Source organism: Amblyraja radiata, chromosome 18 (assembly GCF_010909765.2).
Source record: "Amblyraja radiata isolate CabotCenter1 chromosome 18, sAmbRad1.1.pri, whole genome shotgun sequence".
Lineage (NCBI taxonomy): Eukaryota > Metazoa > Chordata > Chondrichthyes > Rajiformes > Rajidae > Amblyraja > Amblyraja radiata.
In genome coordinates, this window is record NC_045973.1 from 42,722,740 (window position 1) to 42,739,515 (window position 16,776).

Consider the following 16,776-nt stretch of genomic DNA (forward strand, 5'->3'; position numbering starts at 1 on the left):
GACTTACCTGATGCCTCGAGTTCCTACGGCTGGCATTACGAGCCGCTACGATATATCCACGGACTCGCTACGGACATTCCCCGAGTTTGAATCAAGGGGAAAACTCGGGAGAATTCGTGAATAACTCGGGAAAGTGGGACAGGGGCTTTACTCTTCCAGACCCGGTTTGATCCTGACTACCGGTGCTGTCTGTATGGAGTCTGTACGTTCTCCCTGTGACCTGCTTGGGTTTTTCTGAGATCTTCGGTTTCCTCCCACACTCCAAAGTAGTACAGGTTTGTAGGTTTATTGGCTTGGTGTATGTGTAAATTGTATCTCGTATGTGTAGGGTAGTGTTAATGTGCGGGGATCGCTGGTCGGTGTGGACTTGGTGGGCCGAAGGGCCTGTTTCTGCGCTGTATCTCGGAACTAAACGGATCATATTTGTCCTGCTGTGGGACAAATGTAAAATGTTACTAGTATAGTGGAGTTTCTCGTGGTTCAGGATAATACAAAGAGCTGGTGAGAATGGGGGAAATCAAATTCACTGTGTTTGAAATGTGAATTTTTACCCCTGCTATTTAACAGAGACCATTGCAGCCATAATAGAAACACTGCAACATCCGCATTATATTCAGTTCCATGAAACGCATGACAAATGGTATTTAAATGCAATGTTACTGCAATTCCCCTCTTATGAAAGAGCACTGCTGAACAGGGGAACACCTAGGTGATTAGTTTTACAAAACTCATTCAATATTGAAGAAAAGATGCAGCATTAGAGATGTGGTTAAAATAAATCGATGGTTTCCAGCGGAGATCCCATGGCGTTGTTTGTAAAGGAGAAAGGGAGTTCTCTGGTGAACATCTATTCTTCAGCCAAACTTACTCGTTCGAATGGATGCCCATGAAACCTTGCTCCAAACCCTAATCTTTCCAACTTTTGTGTCCAGATTTGTTGCTGCACCAATGGGAGTTGCTTGAGATTAGAGCATCAGTTCTAATTAATATTGATTCTTGGCTAGAATTCAATAGATTGACTTATGGAAGAGGAAGGATTGAGTACAAGTCCTGCGCTGGAAGAGCATCCTTCCACAGAATGTTTTTTTAGGGGATGTAAAGAGTTTCACCGCCTACCATTGTTAGGTTAGTGGAGCTGCTGAAGATTCCCGAATGAGGTAACCTCATTGCTAACTAATTTCAGATTGGGTCCTTAACTGACATTAGGACCCAATCCTTGCCCAAACTCCACTGATCATTGCATTTGGCAGTGGGATCAGTGCCCGGATAAACTGGATGCAGCCAGTTCCATTGCTGAAAAAATGTGTACGGTGCTTACTACATTCCATCTAACCACACCCCCCATAAACCAACATGCTTCCCTATTACTAAAGCATTGACAATACTTTGATGGTTCTGAAAGCAGTCGACTTGATGGGCCGAATGGCCTAATTCTACTCCTATAACCTATGAGCTATGAAACGTTTAGAATCATTCTAAACTCAAAGTGCTATTTAAATGTGCCCTATAAATTACATGTTTAATGACCAGTCTGGCATGCAAAATTAATATTGTTTTTCAATAATAAACATAGCACAAGGCTTAGAACAAATTGCATGAAATACAGAGGAAGGGTAGGGCAAGGATAGACGGGATAAGTACCTTAAATATCCCAGTTAGTAATTTGGGGGGGATTTAAAACAACTTTTGAAGCCGATTAGACTCCTTGCTGTGGTCTGGAATTTCTTTTTTTTTAGTCTTTGTGAAAAAAGAGATTGGGGGATAAATGAGAATCTCTACTTTTCCAGTTTAGACTGATAAACGGTGTCGACATTAGGGATGTCCAGCTGTGTCTGAGTTTTTCTGAATTTCTTCCTTATGAGCTTCACAAATGGTCTGTTATCTAAATTTGAAAAAAAGGTATAATTGGACTGCATGGGTCTGAAGGGTCCCGACCTGAAATCTAGCCTGACCCACTGAGTTATTCCAGTACTCTGTGTTTTCTTTCATGATGTAAATAGTTTCCTGCGAGAAGGTATCTTGCATTTTAAAAAAAACGCTCTTTGCATTTTCATTGTCAAAGGTTTTGGAATGTGGTTATTGGTCGACGTGGCAGATGGCTTGCATGTGGTAGAGTTTCTCAGACAAGAATTAGCAATATCATGGCTCTTGATTAAAAGGGAAGTGCTATCCAGAGACTGACCCAACTCTTTTGGGTTTAGTTTAGAGAAACAGCATGGACACAGGCCCTTCGGCCCACCGAGTCCACACTGACCAGCGATCCCCGCACATTAACACTATCCTACACACGCTCGGGACAATTTTTACATTTGCACCAAGCCAATTAACCTACAAATCTGTACGTCTTTGGAGTGTGGGAGGAAACCGAAGGTCTCGGGAAAAACCCATGCAGATCATGGGGAAAATGTACAAACTCCGTACAGACAGCACCCGTAGTCAAGATGGAATCCGGGTCTTTGGCGCTATCAGGTAGCAACTGTACCGCTGGGTCACGGTGCCATCCATGTTGTTACATCTTTTGCATTCAATCATGCTGATTTAAGGGGACTGCTGTATCATCTGAAAATAGCACCACGTCAACAGAGTAGAATGGCTTTTAAGCCTAGTTTATGCATCAAATCCGCTTGGTCGTAATTGTGTGAGTCACAATAATGAACCAAATTGGCGCATCAAAATACGTAGCAAGTATACAGCACTCCTGTTCACCAGCAAGCAGGCAAAATAAGGCTGACCTTGGCAGTGGTTAGTTCTTTGTAAAACTCTGGAGTTACCTGTTAATTCTTTTGATCTTGCATAAATCCTGTGTTTTACCAAAATGGAATGGATAAATGTTAGATTATATTGAAAAGCTATGCCAAATCACTCAATAACAAATGGATTTATTTATATGTTTAGAAAAGCAACCAATGCGGTGTCATTATTTCATGATAAACCTTGGACTCCAGTGCCATGCATTCAGGGTTTCATGAAAGCTATTATTAAGTGTTTAATTGTTGATTGGAACTGCACTAATGCACTGTTTTTGTCTGTTCAGAATCGGCCGTCCGTAATTACATGTGCATCTGGTAACAATCGTAACTGCAACCTTTCCCATTGCCCTATTGCTCACAATGGTTGTGTTCCAGCAATGCCCCAAAGCTACAGGAGACCCTCCAATTGTAAGTTGCATTTTCAGTCCTGTTTATGCAAGCAACCGCACTGTATCCAGTCATGCCCTTAGGCTCTGTTTTTATTTTTTAAAGTACAGTATTTGCCATCTGTGCAGCGATTTCCTTGATCATTTCAACATTTGCTCTTCAAGTAAAGGAGCCTCAGATGAACCAAGTTTTTTGTGTTGGGCTAAAATGACCAAGTTTGTACAATTAAGTTAGTACAGATTTCTTATCAAATGCTTAAAGTGGTTGACAAAGCATTTCTGTCTCGACTAAAATATAGTGCTGTCTGTATGCGGGAAAAGTAGCTTTTACAGGGGCAACTTTTGGTTTTGGATAGTCCCTGCAACTGGCAACAATATGGTACCATAGTGCCAAGTGAATGTGAATTAACAAAGCAGACCCATTGCATCTGGGCTTCAGCTACAGCCAATATAGGTCATGAGAAAAGATCTTTCACATTTCTCCTGTGGCTTTCAACTTGCACTGTTGTTTCAGCACGCCCACTGAAGAAATAAAATGGTGTTCTCGTCAAAATTGAAGTAGAATTTAAAACATTATCAGGAAATCCATTTTTCTACTAAGCGCTTTCATCTGGTGTCAAAAAAGTTAACCGTTTTAGGTTCTATACTATTTCAAGTTTCCCGAGTTGCCTGGTGAATAGCTCTGGTTTGTGTACAGCTGATCAGTACAGAAGCAAAGCTGATGTCATCTTTTCAGGTGGAATGTAGTCTGATACCTGGTACAATATTCTAGTGTTCGGGGATTAAATGGAGTGTAATGGCAACAGTGTGATTAGAACCTAGTTACCCTCGCCTCTCCTACCCTCATCTCGTTACTTCCCTCTTTGAATATTGAAGGGAGTCTTCATTCCTCATTGAGAATTGCATACTGTTAGAAACCTCCCACAAAAGGCCTCTCCATCTGAAGATGGGTCTCGACCCGAAACGTCGCCTATTCCTTTTCTTCAGAGATGCCGAGTTACTCCAGCTTTTTGTGTCTCTCGCCTTTTTACTCCTTCCCACGAGGACTTCTTCCTATTGTCTTGTGTCACATAACATTATTTCCCATTTATTCCATTTCATCCCATTTCATGTTTCTAAGTTGCAGATAGCCTACCTTGTGAAATCCTGCTTTTGGCACGGGCTCCTCCAAGCTTGCTTGAATATCTTCGTCTTCTTTACCACTGATTCTACCCGAGGGAACCGGTCAAGTTGCACTAGGACATTTTGCAGTAGAAAAATTGCTTTGTCCTGAGTTAAAAAGGCTGGCTGGCTGGTTACAAGAATAACAACTGTGTAAGATTTGATTAAGATAACCACTGATAATCTATTCTAATAATATTAAACTGTTGACATGAAACAATAGGAGAAAGCAGAATATAGTTCCAGGCCACCCCTGCATTTTGGAAATTCACCATTCAAAATTTACACACCACTCCCCAACAATTTGAGATACAGAATAAAATTTGTTGTTAGAGGATTTATGTGAAGAAAAAGTAAACAGCACAAAACATTTTCTTCCAACTTGTGCTTCTGGACTCGCATGTACAGACCATGTAGCTTCACGCTACAAAATAATCGCAATGCAGTTAATTTTCTAGGGCGCAGCGCCTCTGTTATATGGAGGGTCGCTGTATTTCAAAGAACAAGCCCAGCATTATGAGATCGATGACAATCAATCCATACCAGCAAATAAAAACTGGATGGTTTGCATGTAGGTGAAACAGGTAATTCTAACTGTAAATCTGGTAAATTCTGATGGAGATGTAAACAGGAATGTCCAAGTGCATGCCTCGAATCTTACACTAGATGAACAATAATCCTTCGTCTAGAATTATGACGATCAAGCAAATGTATTTGACATTCCTTGTGTAGCCACTGTTCCACCCTTATTATTAGAAACTGTTTGAGACTGAATCAGATTGTTTGCAATCTTGATGTAATATTCAACCCTGAGGTGAGCTTCAGACTTCAAGTGCTTCCCTCATTAGGTCTTCCTTGACCCTGTCTCGTCTGCTCCTTGTCTTTGTTATCTGTAGATTCTACACACAACCCAAGGTCTGCCTCTTGTGCTCTATCCTTTGTAAACTGGAAGTTATTCAAAACATGTGTTCATTCAGAGTGTTCATTTGTTACCTTGAACTTCCATTGTTCAATCAAATTTAGTTCTTGTCCTTGTTTAGGTTATCAAACATCTCCCAAGATCTTCTCAATCGCTAGATCAGTAATCACTTCCAGTCCTGTGGCTCTTCTGGATATCTCCACGTATCCATTCTAACTGCATAAGCATCCCCAACCTTAACTGCTCCACTGTTGCTGTGTCTTCAGCCATCAAAGCCCGAAGCTCTGGAATTGCATCAACTTGGATATCACAATATCCTTTTCCCTCCTTTCGACTGAGATTTTAATCTTCTGCATGGAAGGAATAGGTGACGTTTCAGGTCGAGTCCCTTCTTCAGGAGTCTGAATGTAAGTAGACACAAAGCTGGAGTAACTCAGCGGGATAGGCAGCATCTCTGGAGAGAAGGAATGGGTAACGTTTTGGGTCGAGACCCTTCTTCAGAAGTCTGAACGTCACCCATTCCTTCTCTCCAGAGATGCTGCCTGTCCCGCTGAGTTACTCCAGCATTTTGTGTCTACCTTCGGTGTAAACCAGCATCTGCAGTTCCTTCTTACGCTTTTAATCTTCCGTGCTAATATATCCCTGCGTTATAAAATTATTTTTAATGTTTATGATAGTTCCTTGGGAAATGTTACTCTACTCGTGGCTCCATATAAATACGAGCTGTTGTTGGGTGGGATCCAAGACAAACTTTCTGTTCTGGTTACATCAGCAGTTTATTTCAATTTCAACGAGAAAATCTGGAGCAATTAGGAAGTCCTGATCTTACTGGTTCTCAATTGTACCCGTTGTGTAGGTTTGATACTTTCTCACAGTCCAGTCCAGATACATCACCTACACTTACAATAAATATCATTAAATGCTAGTTCTTTGAGAATTAAAGCCAATAGCACTTCCTTACTTCATAGTGTTAAATATTTCTAGCCGTTTATGTCATTATCAGGTCTTTTCTTGGACTAAAGGGAATTTAAAAACTTCCCTTCAATTGATTAATAATCTGCATATAAATGTATGTTATTGGTTCTTTATTTTATTTTTTTTTAAATAATCTTTTTATTATAGCCAGGTACATATCATATTAAAAACATTTCATGTACATCATTCCCACATTACTAATATTATCGATTGATATTAACTCTGCTTCTAGTATTTTTTTTTATATAGATAGAAAATAAGAAAGAGAAATAAAAAAATAAAAAAGCATGATAAAGAAGAATGGAATAATTTACTAAAAATACAACTGGAGATAAGTTCATAAATTATAAAGTATAACTTTTCATCTGATCCTTAATTCGAGTTTCAGTCAGGTTCACGTGCCGAGCCAGTCTGCCCCTTCAAGTAGTCAATGAATGGAGACCATATTCTGATAAAAAGTTCTTGTTTGTCCATTAAGACAAGTCTGATTCTTTCCAAATGTAAGGTCTCCGACATTTCCACAATCCCCATTTTAATTGTGGGGGCTATAGGACCTTTCCAAAATTTTAATATTAATTTTTTCCCAGTTATTATACTATAGTCGATAAAGTTTCTTTGGGTTGTTGTAAATGTTAGGCTTTGTTCTGATATTCCTAGTATTATTAGTTGGTTCTTGATTTCTACCCTAAAATTTAAAAATTCAATGAGGTTGCAATGATTTGAGCATTAATATATAAAATGAAATACAGGTGCACAACCTTTTATCCGAAGATCCAAATAACGAAAACCTCCGAATAGCGGCCATTTTTTCGGTCCTTGAAGAAAGGTCCTTGAAAACGTTCACCGAGGGCGGCCCGCAGAGGTGACAGCGGAACCTCCGGTCGGTCCTCGAAGAAAGGGGAACTAAATCCCCATTCATAAAAGAGAAGGTGAGGGTATATTGCGCGGGAGGGTTAATAATTGACAATATGCTGCTGCCTGCCCGCTGAATTAAAAAGTTCCCACGGTAGACTCACGATATACAGTGTTTCGTGAGTCTTGCGTGGGAACTTTTTAACTCAGCAGGGCAGGCAGCAGCAGATTGTCGCTCGCTTCAGTATCACCCCACCTACACCCCTCTGCTTCCCGGCCATGTGTGTGACCCCTTCCCTCCCCTCTCCAGTTCCCCGCCCATTGCACCGGCGCGGGGGCTTTGCACTGTCTTCACGTCGGCGATTGCAGCAGGACCGTGTCAGGACCAATTGGACACCGACCACCAGGCCCACCGCAAGCACGGAGATCCCAGAGACCCACAGCCAACAGCAGCCCAGCCCAGCCCCACTCCAACTACAGAGGAACCTGGGTTGCGGATGACGGGGCGCAGCTCGGGGCGTCGTAGGGGCCCATCGGGGAGCGGCCACTCAAAGCCACGCCGGGAGATGTAGGGCCCTGCCCCGGTCTTGATGTTGGAGCCCCCGGCGGGCGCTAGCAAGTCCGCGGCAATTTACAGCCGCGCCGGGCGTTGTAAGGCCCCCCTCCAGGTCACTCTCAACCTCTATGATGTTTGCTCTCAACCCCGTAATTCGGGCGGGAGAAGTCGCCGCTGCCGGTGTCCCGCAAAGCAGTCTCCCACCGGAGACCCGCGAGCTCCCGGTGTCACCATCCACCAGAGTCGGGTCGCAGCAGCTCGCCTCCGCAACTCTCCACGCTCCGAAGCTGGCTAGCTCCACGGAGGTAGGTCCGTAGGTCCACAGCTCCCACCGCCGCCCACCGACCCCCAGGCCCACTGCAAGCACGGAGATCCCAGAGACCCACAGCCAGCAGCAACTGCAGCCCAGCCCCGCTCCAACTCCAGAGGAACACGTAGGGGCAGAAGCTGATGGTGTGCAAGGTACGTCTTGTTCTTGGGGTAGCGGATGAGGGGGCGCAGCTCGGGCTGTGGGCGAACTGCCACTTGTCGCTGTAGCGGCCAAAGATCATAGAGGAGCTCCTCTATGATCTTTGGTAGCGGCCCATCGGGGAGCGGATTCCTCTGGAGTTGGAGGGGGAGGGGGGTATTGTGCTGTTTGATCGCCCCCTGCTATCCCAGGGACAGGGAGACACAGCGGCTTTTTAGACTGGTGGGCAATCACTTCCAAAGTTCTGCCCACACAGTCAGTACACCTCTCCTACACTGTATTTCATACAAACATTTATTCTGCAAGAAAAAACGACATTGAAGACTCAAACTCGCGATCGAGTAACTGCCAGGATCAAGGCGCAAACTCGCGACCTTGCGGATATGAGCCGAGCATTCTACCACTGAGCCAGCCATTAAAATCTACGCTAAAAAATGTCCATTCCGAAGACCGACAAATTCTGAATTACGAAAAGTGTCTGGTCCCAAGGCTTTCGGATAAAAGGTTGTGCACCTGTATATTCTGATGTTGCAAGGGTCTAAAAGAACAATCTGGTGCTGTATATAAAGAATGAGAGCCAGCATAACTCCAGGCAAAGCAGACCAGGTCATGTAGTCTTCATTCTGGCAACAGTTTTAATTACCATGTTTGCAGCTTTTAGTTTTTATTTTTCAAATCCACTTTCAAGTGTTTGCAATAATGCTGTGGAAATGCTACGTCAAGGTATTGCTCTATCCTCTCCTGTCCCAAAGGAGCTCATTTAGTTTATCTTGGGTCATAAGTAATCGGAGCAGAATTGGGCCCCTCAGCCCATCTCTTCTGCTCCGTCATTCAATCATGGCTGATGTATCTCTCCCTCCTAACCCCATTCTCTTGCCTTCTCCCCATAAACCCTGGTTGTCTCTTTCCTTTAATTGTTTTTAGTATTAAGAAACCTGTATTTTGAAATGCTGTTGATTTATTGAATTGCTTGAAAGACACAGCATGGAAACAGGCCGTTCGGCCCACCGGGTCCACAGCAAGCATATCCCACTTTCACATCCACTCCCAACGCAGTCGGGGCAATTTACAGAGGCCATTTAAACTTGCACGTCTTTGGGAACTGGGAGGAAAATGGAGCACCCAAAGGAAAACCTGCATGGTTTCAGGGAGAACGTGCAAACTCCACACATGTAGCGGGGAGGGGGGGTCAGAGTCAAACGTGGGTCTACCGTTGTGAGGCAGTTCTACCAGCTGCGACTGTTGCCCTGGTCTGGTGGTCTTTAATCCAACACTGGCAGATTATTTTAAATTTAGAACATGAAATGCTGGAAGTACTCAACATCTGTTTGTGAAGGGGGCCATGGAGAGAGTGGGGGGAGAGCATCTCAGGTTGATGTCTTAACCATTTCAACAGTTTTGATGAAAGATCATCAGTCTGAAGCAGCAATTCGTGTCTCTTGTTGTACAGTTACTGATTGACCTGTGGTTCAAGCATTTTTATTTTGGTTTCAGATTTCCAACACCTGCAGTGTTTTGTGTTAGCAGCATTTGATTTTCCTGATCTTAGTCATAGAGTCAAAGAGTGAAACAATGTGGAAACTGGCCCTTCGGCCCAATTTGCCCACACCGACCAACATGTCCCAGCTGCACTAGTCCCACCTGCCCGCTTTGGGAACTGGGAGGAACTTTGCGCATTGGCCCAGATCCCTCCAAACCTGTCCTATCCACGTACCTGTCTAAACTGTTTCTTAAACCTTGGGATAGTCTCTGCCTCAACTACCTCCACTGACGGATTGTTCCATACACCCACCACCCTCTGTGTGGATAAAGTTACCCTTCAGATTCCCATTAAATCTTTTCCCCTTCACCGTTAAACCCATGTCCTCGGATCCTTGATTCCCCCACTCTGGGCATCTAGCTGAGAGAAATTTGTACCAGTCTGGACATATTGGTCTTTTGTAACTTGTTCCAAGTGAGCAGCGATGGCCAGCATTTCATAACCTGACTGTGAAAGACACCTATAAAGATGAGTGAGCAGGATCTGCGGGCCATGAGTCCAGACAGGTCACAGTGGTGAGGGTTGTGGGTCTTTTCTTAGTGGCAGTCGGTGCTGAGAGCTCGTGAAGACTTGGCGGGTAAAATAACATTGGAATTTTTTTCCTCCTGTCCAGTTAATACTGAAAATGGCAAAACATCACAGACAATATAAATGGGGGGGAAATTCAAAATGATTTGTCATGTACTGTTTGGAGTATGGATTAATAGCAGTAAAAATGGGCCTGTCTTTTGTATTGCTTGGTGTCCGAGGACATCATAACATTACTGCATTCCATGTCCCATGAATTCTAACGCTGTGTGTGTGTGTGTTGTGTAAAAATAAACAATTATGTTCCAAACCTGAAGGTACACAAAAATGCTTTAGAAACTCAGCGGGTGCAGCAGCATCTATGGGGCGAAGGAAATATGTTCCAAACCTGTATCATTCTCAAATCCCTTCTATTTACTTTAGTGTTTTAGTGTTGCTTTATATGGTTGTCTCTCACCCCCCCCCAGCATAGCCATCTTTTCAATGGTTTTAGCTTGTGCGTGCCTTGCCACCTTTCACCTCAGTCCTCAGGATTTCAGTCTTCCTCACTGGTCCAACTTGACAAGAATCTGTGTAGGAAGGAACTTTCTGCCTTCAGTCTGAAGAAGGAAGGGTCTTGACCTGAAATGTCATCTATTCTTTCTCTCCAGAGATGCTGCCTGTCCCGCTGAGTTAATCCAGCATTTTGTGTCCATCTTTGTCAAGAATGTGGCCCATTTCCATGTCTGATGTTGCGCATTGTTTTGCATTCCTTCAGTTCTGCCAAAACGAAGGGCTCCCACCCAGTGTCAACAAAGTACAGGTTCTCTTCCCAGCCGGCATCTTGCATTTTGTAGGGCCCCGTTCCTACAGTTAAATATTGTAGTTGGAATTGCAGGTTCCCAGTAAGTAGAAGTGAGCTTTAAAAAACCCCAAATTAAATAAAACTTCATGCAGTATAATCATGTTCCCTTTTCACAGACAAAAAATAAACTTGAACCCAGATTCCAAAACATAGTTTAGTTCTATGGTTGAAGATAGACACAAAATGCTGGAGTGACTTAGCGGGTCATACAGCATCTCTGGAGTAAAGGAATAGGTGACTTTTCGGGTCGAGGCCTTTCTTCAGACTGAGATGAGTCTGAAGAAGGGTTTCGGCCCGAAACGTTGCCTATTTCCTTCGCTCCATAGATGCTGCCGCACCCGCTGAGTTTCTCCAGCATTTTTGTCTACCTTCGATTTTCCAGGATCTGCAGTTCCTTCTAAAACATGATGTCTGACCCGCTGAGTTACTCCAGCTTTTTGTGTCTCTCTTCTGTTTAAACCAGCATCTGCAGTTCCTTCCTACACACTTAATTCTCTGGATATCTGAAGTCAGGAGCGTATATTTTGCTTTGTAGTGGTGGTATATGATTACAACATGCTGGTCTCCAGCTGATTGTATACTGTCATGGGAGGGCCGTCATGTGTACAATGTTGGCTACGACGGTATGTTCTGGGAAAGGAAATTCTGTTTTCTAATGCCAATTCATATTTGATTGCAGACTTGGTATTTTAGTAGATTCCTTGAGCCTTCGAACTTAGAAAAGCCCGTGTGAATCTCCAAATGCAGTCCCTCCAAACATGTTTCATGGGTTTCATGGCTTGGAGCTAGACAATATATTGACTCTGATGCAGTACAGTGATAAGTGTTTGGAGGAAATAACAATATGAAAAGAAAAGCTTTTTATGTTGGCCCTGGTATTCCATCCATGAATTCACCTTTTTATTTGAAAATTCAGCTCAAAATACAAAATCAACAATAAAGTTTGGCTAAAACTGCAAATCATTTTCTGTTAAAGAAAATTGTAGAATCTGAACAATCAGCAGTTGAATGATAGTTTTTTAGTATTAAGTGTGATTCGAAACAAATGAAGTATTTGCACACAGACCTCAGGTAATTTAAGTGGCTTCGGGAGGTGTTGTATTTTAACCATGATGTTTAGATTAAATTGCGTTGGGATTTTGTTTCTGCCATTAAATTAAGCACAACATTTCAAAGACTTGCTTTAAACTACAATGTTCAGCTGCCCTTCCATTCATCCCAATAACCCCTTATCTTGTTGCCTTGTTTGACAGCTTCCATATCCACTGCTACAACCTGTGACCCTGTTGTGGAAGAACACTTTCGCCGAAGCCTTGGGGAGAAATACAAGCAGCCAGAGCCGGTGACGAATTCTGTTTCCATCACCGGATCAGTGGATGATCACTTTGCCAAAGCTCTCGGAGAAACATGGCTTCAGATCAAGGCTGCCAAAGATGGAGTTTCCAGCAGCCCCGATTCTGGTTCACGAAGGGGACAATCCTCGCCCTCCTCCCACATGGTCAATCACAATCACTCCCCTTCGGTGGTTTCATGAAGGGCGGGTGGGCGGGCAGACCAACCACGTTGCATTCTCCACCCAGTGAACTGCATGGTTTGACTGAGCTTGAACACTGCTAAATAAGTGGGGGAAGGGGGATTTTTTTAAATTTTTTTTTTAAACAGACACTTTTGTGTATTTGCTTAGCATTTGCAAAAGGGTGCCCTAAAAAAAGAAATAGCAGGAGCTATACATATACATTGTATGATGTAGCATCCTAATCTCCTGCCTCAGTTACCAAAGAAACCTCTGATGCAATTCTGCTGCCCCAAAAAGCCATGTTAAGATTGGTTGACCCAAACGCTTTGGCCTCTGCTAGTTTCTTTGACTAGAATTTGTGTGGTTTGCTTACAATGCTTTTCTGTTATGTCATTTTATATGTTTATATACTTGAAAAGAACTGTATGTCTGATTTGCACTATTGGGGGAGTGGTGAGGTTGCTTGTCAACCTTACATCAGATTTTCTTGTTAGATGGCAGACTGCTGACAATGAGGGCTTAGTATCATGTGCTTTAGAGGCAAAGCAACTTTGGAAGGGAAAGTCTCATACAGGTATAAGTCTTTCTCTATCTTCAGATTACATTTTGTGCTCACAACTGGACTGCATTTTTCTTTCAAAGAACACGGGCATTTTATTTTCCCCTGCACCCTTCATCTGTATTTTGTCAGCTTGTTCAAATAGATTTGAGATATGAAGGGCAATAGTGCTTCTATACAAGTAGCTGCATGATTAAAAAAAAATAGCTGGTATCTATATTGTATAGGCATAACGAGCACTAGAGCTTTTTCTTCAGAATTGTAGTTTATTTTCAACAGTAAAATTCCTAGATACTTACTGCTGGTACAGTTTTACGCAATGACATATAAGCATGTGTTCACACTGGTAGAAGCCAGCAAAAGGGGAAAGCCTCGGGAAAGGCCTGCACATAATATTCAGTGGATTATAACTTCCATGGTACAGGTGACAATAGCTTTGTGCATGACTGAATTAATATTGCGTAATGAATACAATTTGCTTAACAAAGTAATAAACTATCTCCCATGACTTTCACGGTTTATTTAAATCTAAAGTGTTTGGGCTTTGATGTGGTGATGCAGATTGTCATGGCTTGCAGAATACAATTTTAATGATTTTTTTTCGATGCTTACTGTAGTCCTGTGCCAATGTGTACATTCCTCCAATAGTCTAGAGCTGTTTTGTTTGCTGTTTTAATAGCTACTCCCAACTACGAGAGGCAGAGGTACAGGAAGGAGCTGTGTAATGCTTTATAGCTTCCCAATTTAGACAAAGTCACACATGCCCATACATTCCGTCGCCCCAGTAAAAAACCGTACACATTTCATCGCCACCTTACTGGGCAGTTACCGCTGGTCCGCTTTGGCATTCAGTACCCTACTCTGTAGGTAAATCACTAAATGAACTCTTTTTATATAGGTAACTATAAGACCATCATTACGCTGTGCGTAAAGAATGTACAAACAAAATTCTTAGGTATTTTTTGAGGAACAATTAATTTGTTAATGATGTGTAGCTATTTAATTTTCCCTATCCTTTTTGTTGTAATCATGCAGTTTTTTTTTGTTTAGAGAAAAAAAAGTTGATCTTTTTTGTTTGGTGTAGATTTGTCTGATATAAGGTAAAAGTGCAGGAACACAGTTATCTATGGAAACACTGCATTAGTATTAATAGCCACTAGTTCATTACTGCTACAGGCTACTGAGCATTACATTGGTAGAAGGCTGTAGATGCTGTCTGTGAACTCTATGCGTCTGGTCACTTGGCTGTTTTTATAAAAATATACGAGACAACTGAACAAGAATACAAACAACAATCCAGGGATTGTGGACTAATTATAAATTTTGTGGAGACGTCAACATGTTCTGAAATGTATAGACCAAAATGTTCTGAAATGTATGAAATCTAGGGACAATTTTCATTATTAGGGACATCTGAAATGTCTACAATGTACTTGCTGTTCGTTTCAGTTTGTAAATTTGAACTCTATCCCTCTTGTTTGCGGCCTTGTTTCACCCAAAATGGAAAAAAAAAGCTTTTGACGGGCCACTTTTTGTACTTAAAGTAGCCTCAAAGAACAATAAAGTGCTCTTAAATCATATTGATTCTTGCAATTTCATTGTGATTGGGTTTTTAGATTAACAATCGTGGATCGTAAAGTAACTGATGTTGCTGTGGCAAAAATTATGTTCTTCTAGGTGTTATTATTGTGAAGAGCTTGGTGTACTGTTTGAGCTGGGAACTCACAAGGTAAATTAATTCTGTGTAAATGCCTGTGCTATTTTACACCATAAGGTCAGTAATCCAACCATTGGAACTGGAGTCATCTAAACTGTTAGAATCAGAAATTCCCTAACAACAGTAAACAAAACCTCAACCCATAGAAAAAAAGCAAAGTTCTCCTAAAATTGCTCAATTCTGTTTGAGAGGCCAGTATACATGACTTCAAAGATGCCCTTGCCACCTATGCTTAAACCAATTACATCACAACATTGATTCATTATGTTTAATGCCACAATACAATTAAAAACTGAAAACATGGAATAAAATTTAGTTTAGAGATACAGTGTGGAAACAGGCGCTTTGGTCAACCAAGTCCACGCCGACCAGTTCTATCCTGCACACTAGGGATGATTTGCAGAAGCCAAGTTACTTACAAATTGCATGCCTTTGGAATTTGGGAGAAAAATGGAGCACCCGGAGAGAACATACAAACTCCATACCACACAACGAGAACGTGCAAACTCCATACAGACAGCACCTGTGGTCAGGATCAATCTTGGGTCTGTGGTGTTGTAAGGCAGCAACTCTACTGTAGTGCGACTATAACTGAGGTGTTTTTTTGGATAATACACCCCTCATAGTCATACAGTGTGGAAACAGGCCCTTTTGGCCCAACTTGCCCACACCAGCCAACATGTCCCATCTACACTAGTCCCATCTGCCTGCGTTTGGCTCGTATCCCTCTAAACCTGTTCTATCCATATACCTGTCTAAATGTTTCTTAAATGTTGGGATTGTCCCTGCCTCAATTACCTCTTCTGGCAGCTCGTTCCATACACCCACCATCCATTGTGTGAGAATGTTACCCCTCAGATTCCTATGAAATCTTTTCCCCTTCACCTTAAACCTATGTCCTCTGGTCCTCGATTTCCCATACTCTGGGCAAGAGAGTCTGTGCATCTACCCAATCTATTCTTCTCATGATTTTATACACCTCTATAAGATCAAATGGGAATGCAAAAAATGAAACAATGTAATACCCTTGGCTTGCAAGAGTTCATTACTCTCTGCAACTCAACTCTAAATTCAATGCCTACTATGCTTTGTGTTCTCTCAGGACTGAAACATAGTCATCGTAAGATAAATATCAGAATCTTTGAACAAGCTTAGTGATATCAATTTTGGCACCAAAATATAAATCTCTATCCTACCTAGTTTTACGGTGCTAGAGTAATCAGTTGAATAATTATCCCCTACACAGATGGAATTTACTGAAATAACTTAAAATGGTGCAAACGCATTTATGAAAAAAATATATGGTGTACATTCATTAATCATATCTATTAAAATCCAGAGCATGCAGTCTTATTTGTGTTGATTGGACAAGTATCCTCCCACTGCTATGCAAGCAGGTGCGTTTATATTCATTTTACTTGATTTTGTGCAGTATCTTATTTTAATTCAAAAAAAGGTGCATAAACTGATTTAATAGCCTGAAATTTCAGCCTTGCATAAAATTTGAGGGGGGGGGGGGGGGTGAATGAGAAAATGTTGTAGGTGAAAAGTAACACTAGAATGGCAAATGAGATGTACTGCCAGCCTTCCATGCACTGTACTGCAGCCATCCGCTTAAAGAAAACACAGGGATCTTTCCTTTTTTATAGAATCTTGCTTCTTATCCCTCTTGATCTTTCAAAATTGAGAGGATGCTCATCACTCAGTGATTATAAATTACCCAGCTGGTTTAGTGATGATTTTTTTTTTTAATGGGAAACCTGCATTTTCTGCCCAGTTCTGGCCTGATGTGACTTGCGGTTCACAAATTTGTGGTTGATGCCTAATGGGCCTGTCCCACTTACGCAATTTTTTTTTTTTAGGCAACTACAGGCGACTAGTTTGTCGCCACCTGTTTGCCGGTGGTTGCCGGGATTAGTCTCCTCAGTCGTGCAAAATGTCGTGGCGTCTTTCTGGTCGCCGCTAAATTTTCAACATGTTGAAACATTTTCGATGACAGTTGGC

The 16,776-nt window shown here is 42.1% G+C and overlaps 1 protein-coding gene across 3 annotated transcripts in view; it reads left to right on the forward strand.

Annotated features, from left to right (window-relative positions):
* Positions 1-14,635, forward strand: part of vgll4 (vestigial like family member 4) — a 145,331-nt gene extending 130,696 nt beyond the window's left edge. For all 3 annotated transcript variants that reach the window (XM_033037246.1, XM_033037245.1, XM_033037247.1), the window contains 2 exons: positions 3,035-3,158; positions 12,234-14,635. In XM_033037246.1, the coding sequence (XP_032893137.1) occupies positions 3,035-3,158; positions 12,234-12,514 (405 nt within the window). In that variant the 3' untranslated portion in view covers positions 12,515-14,635. The remainder of the gene's footprint in view (positions 1-3,034; positions 3,159-12,233) is intronic.
* Positions 14,636-16,776: the final 2,141 nt, after the last annotated feature.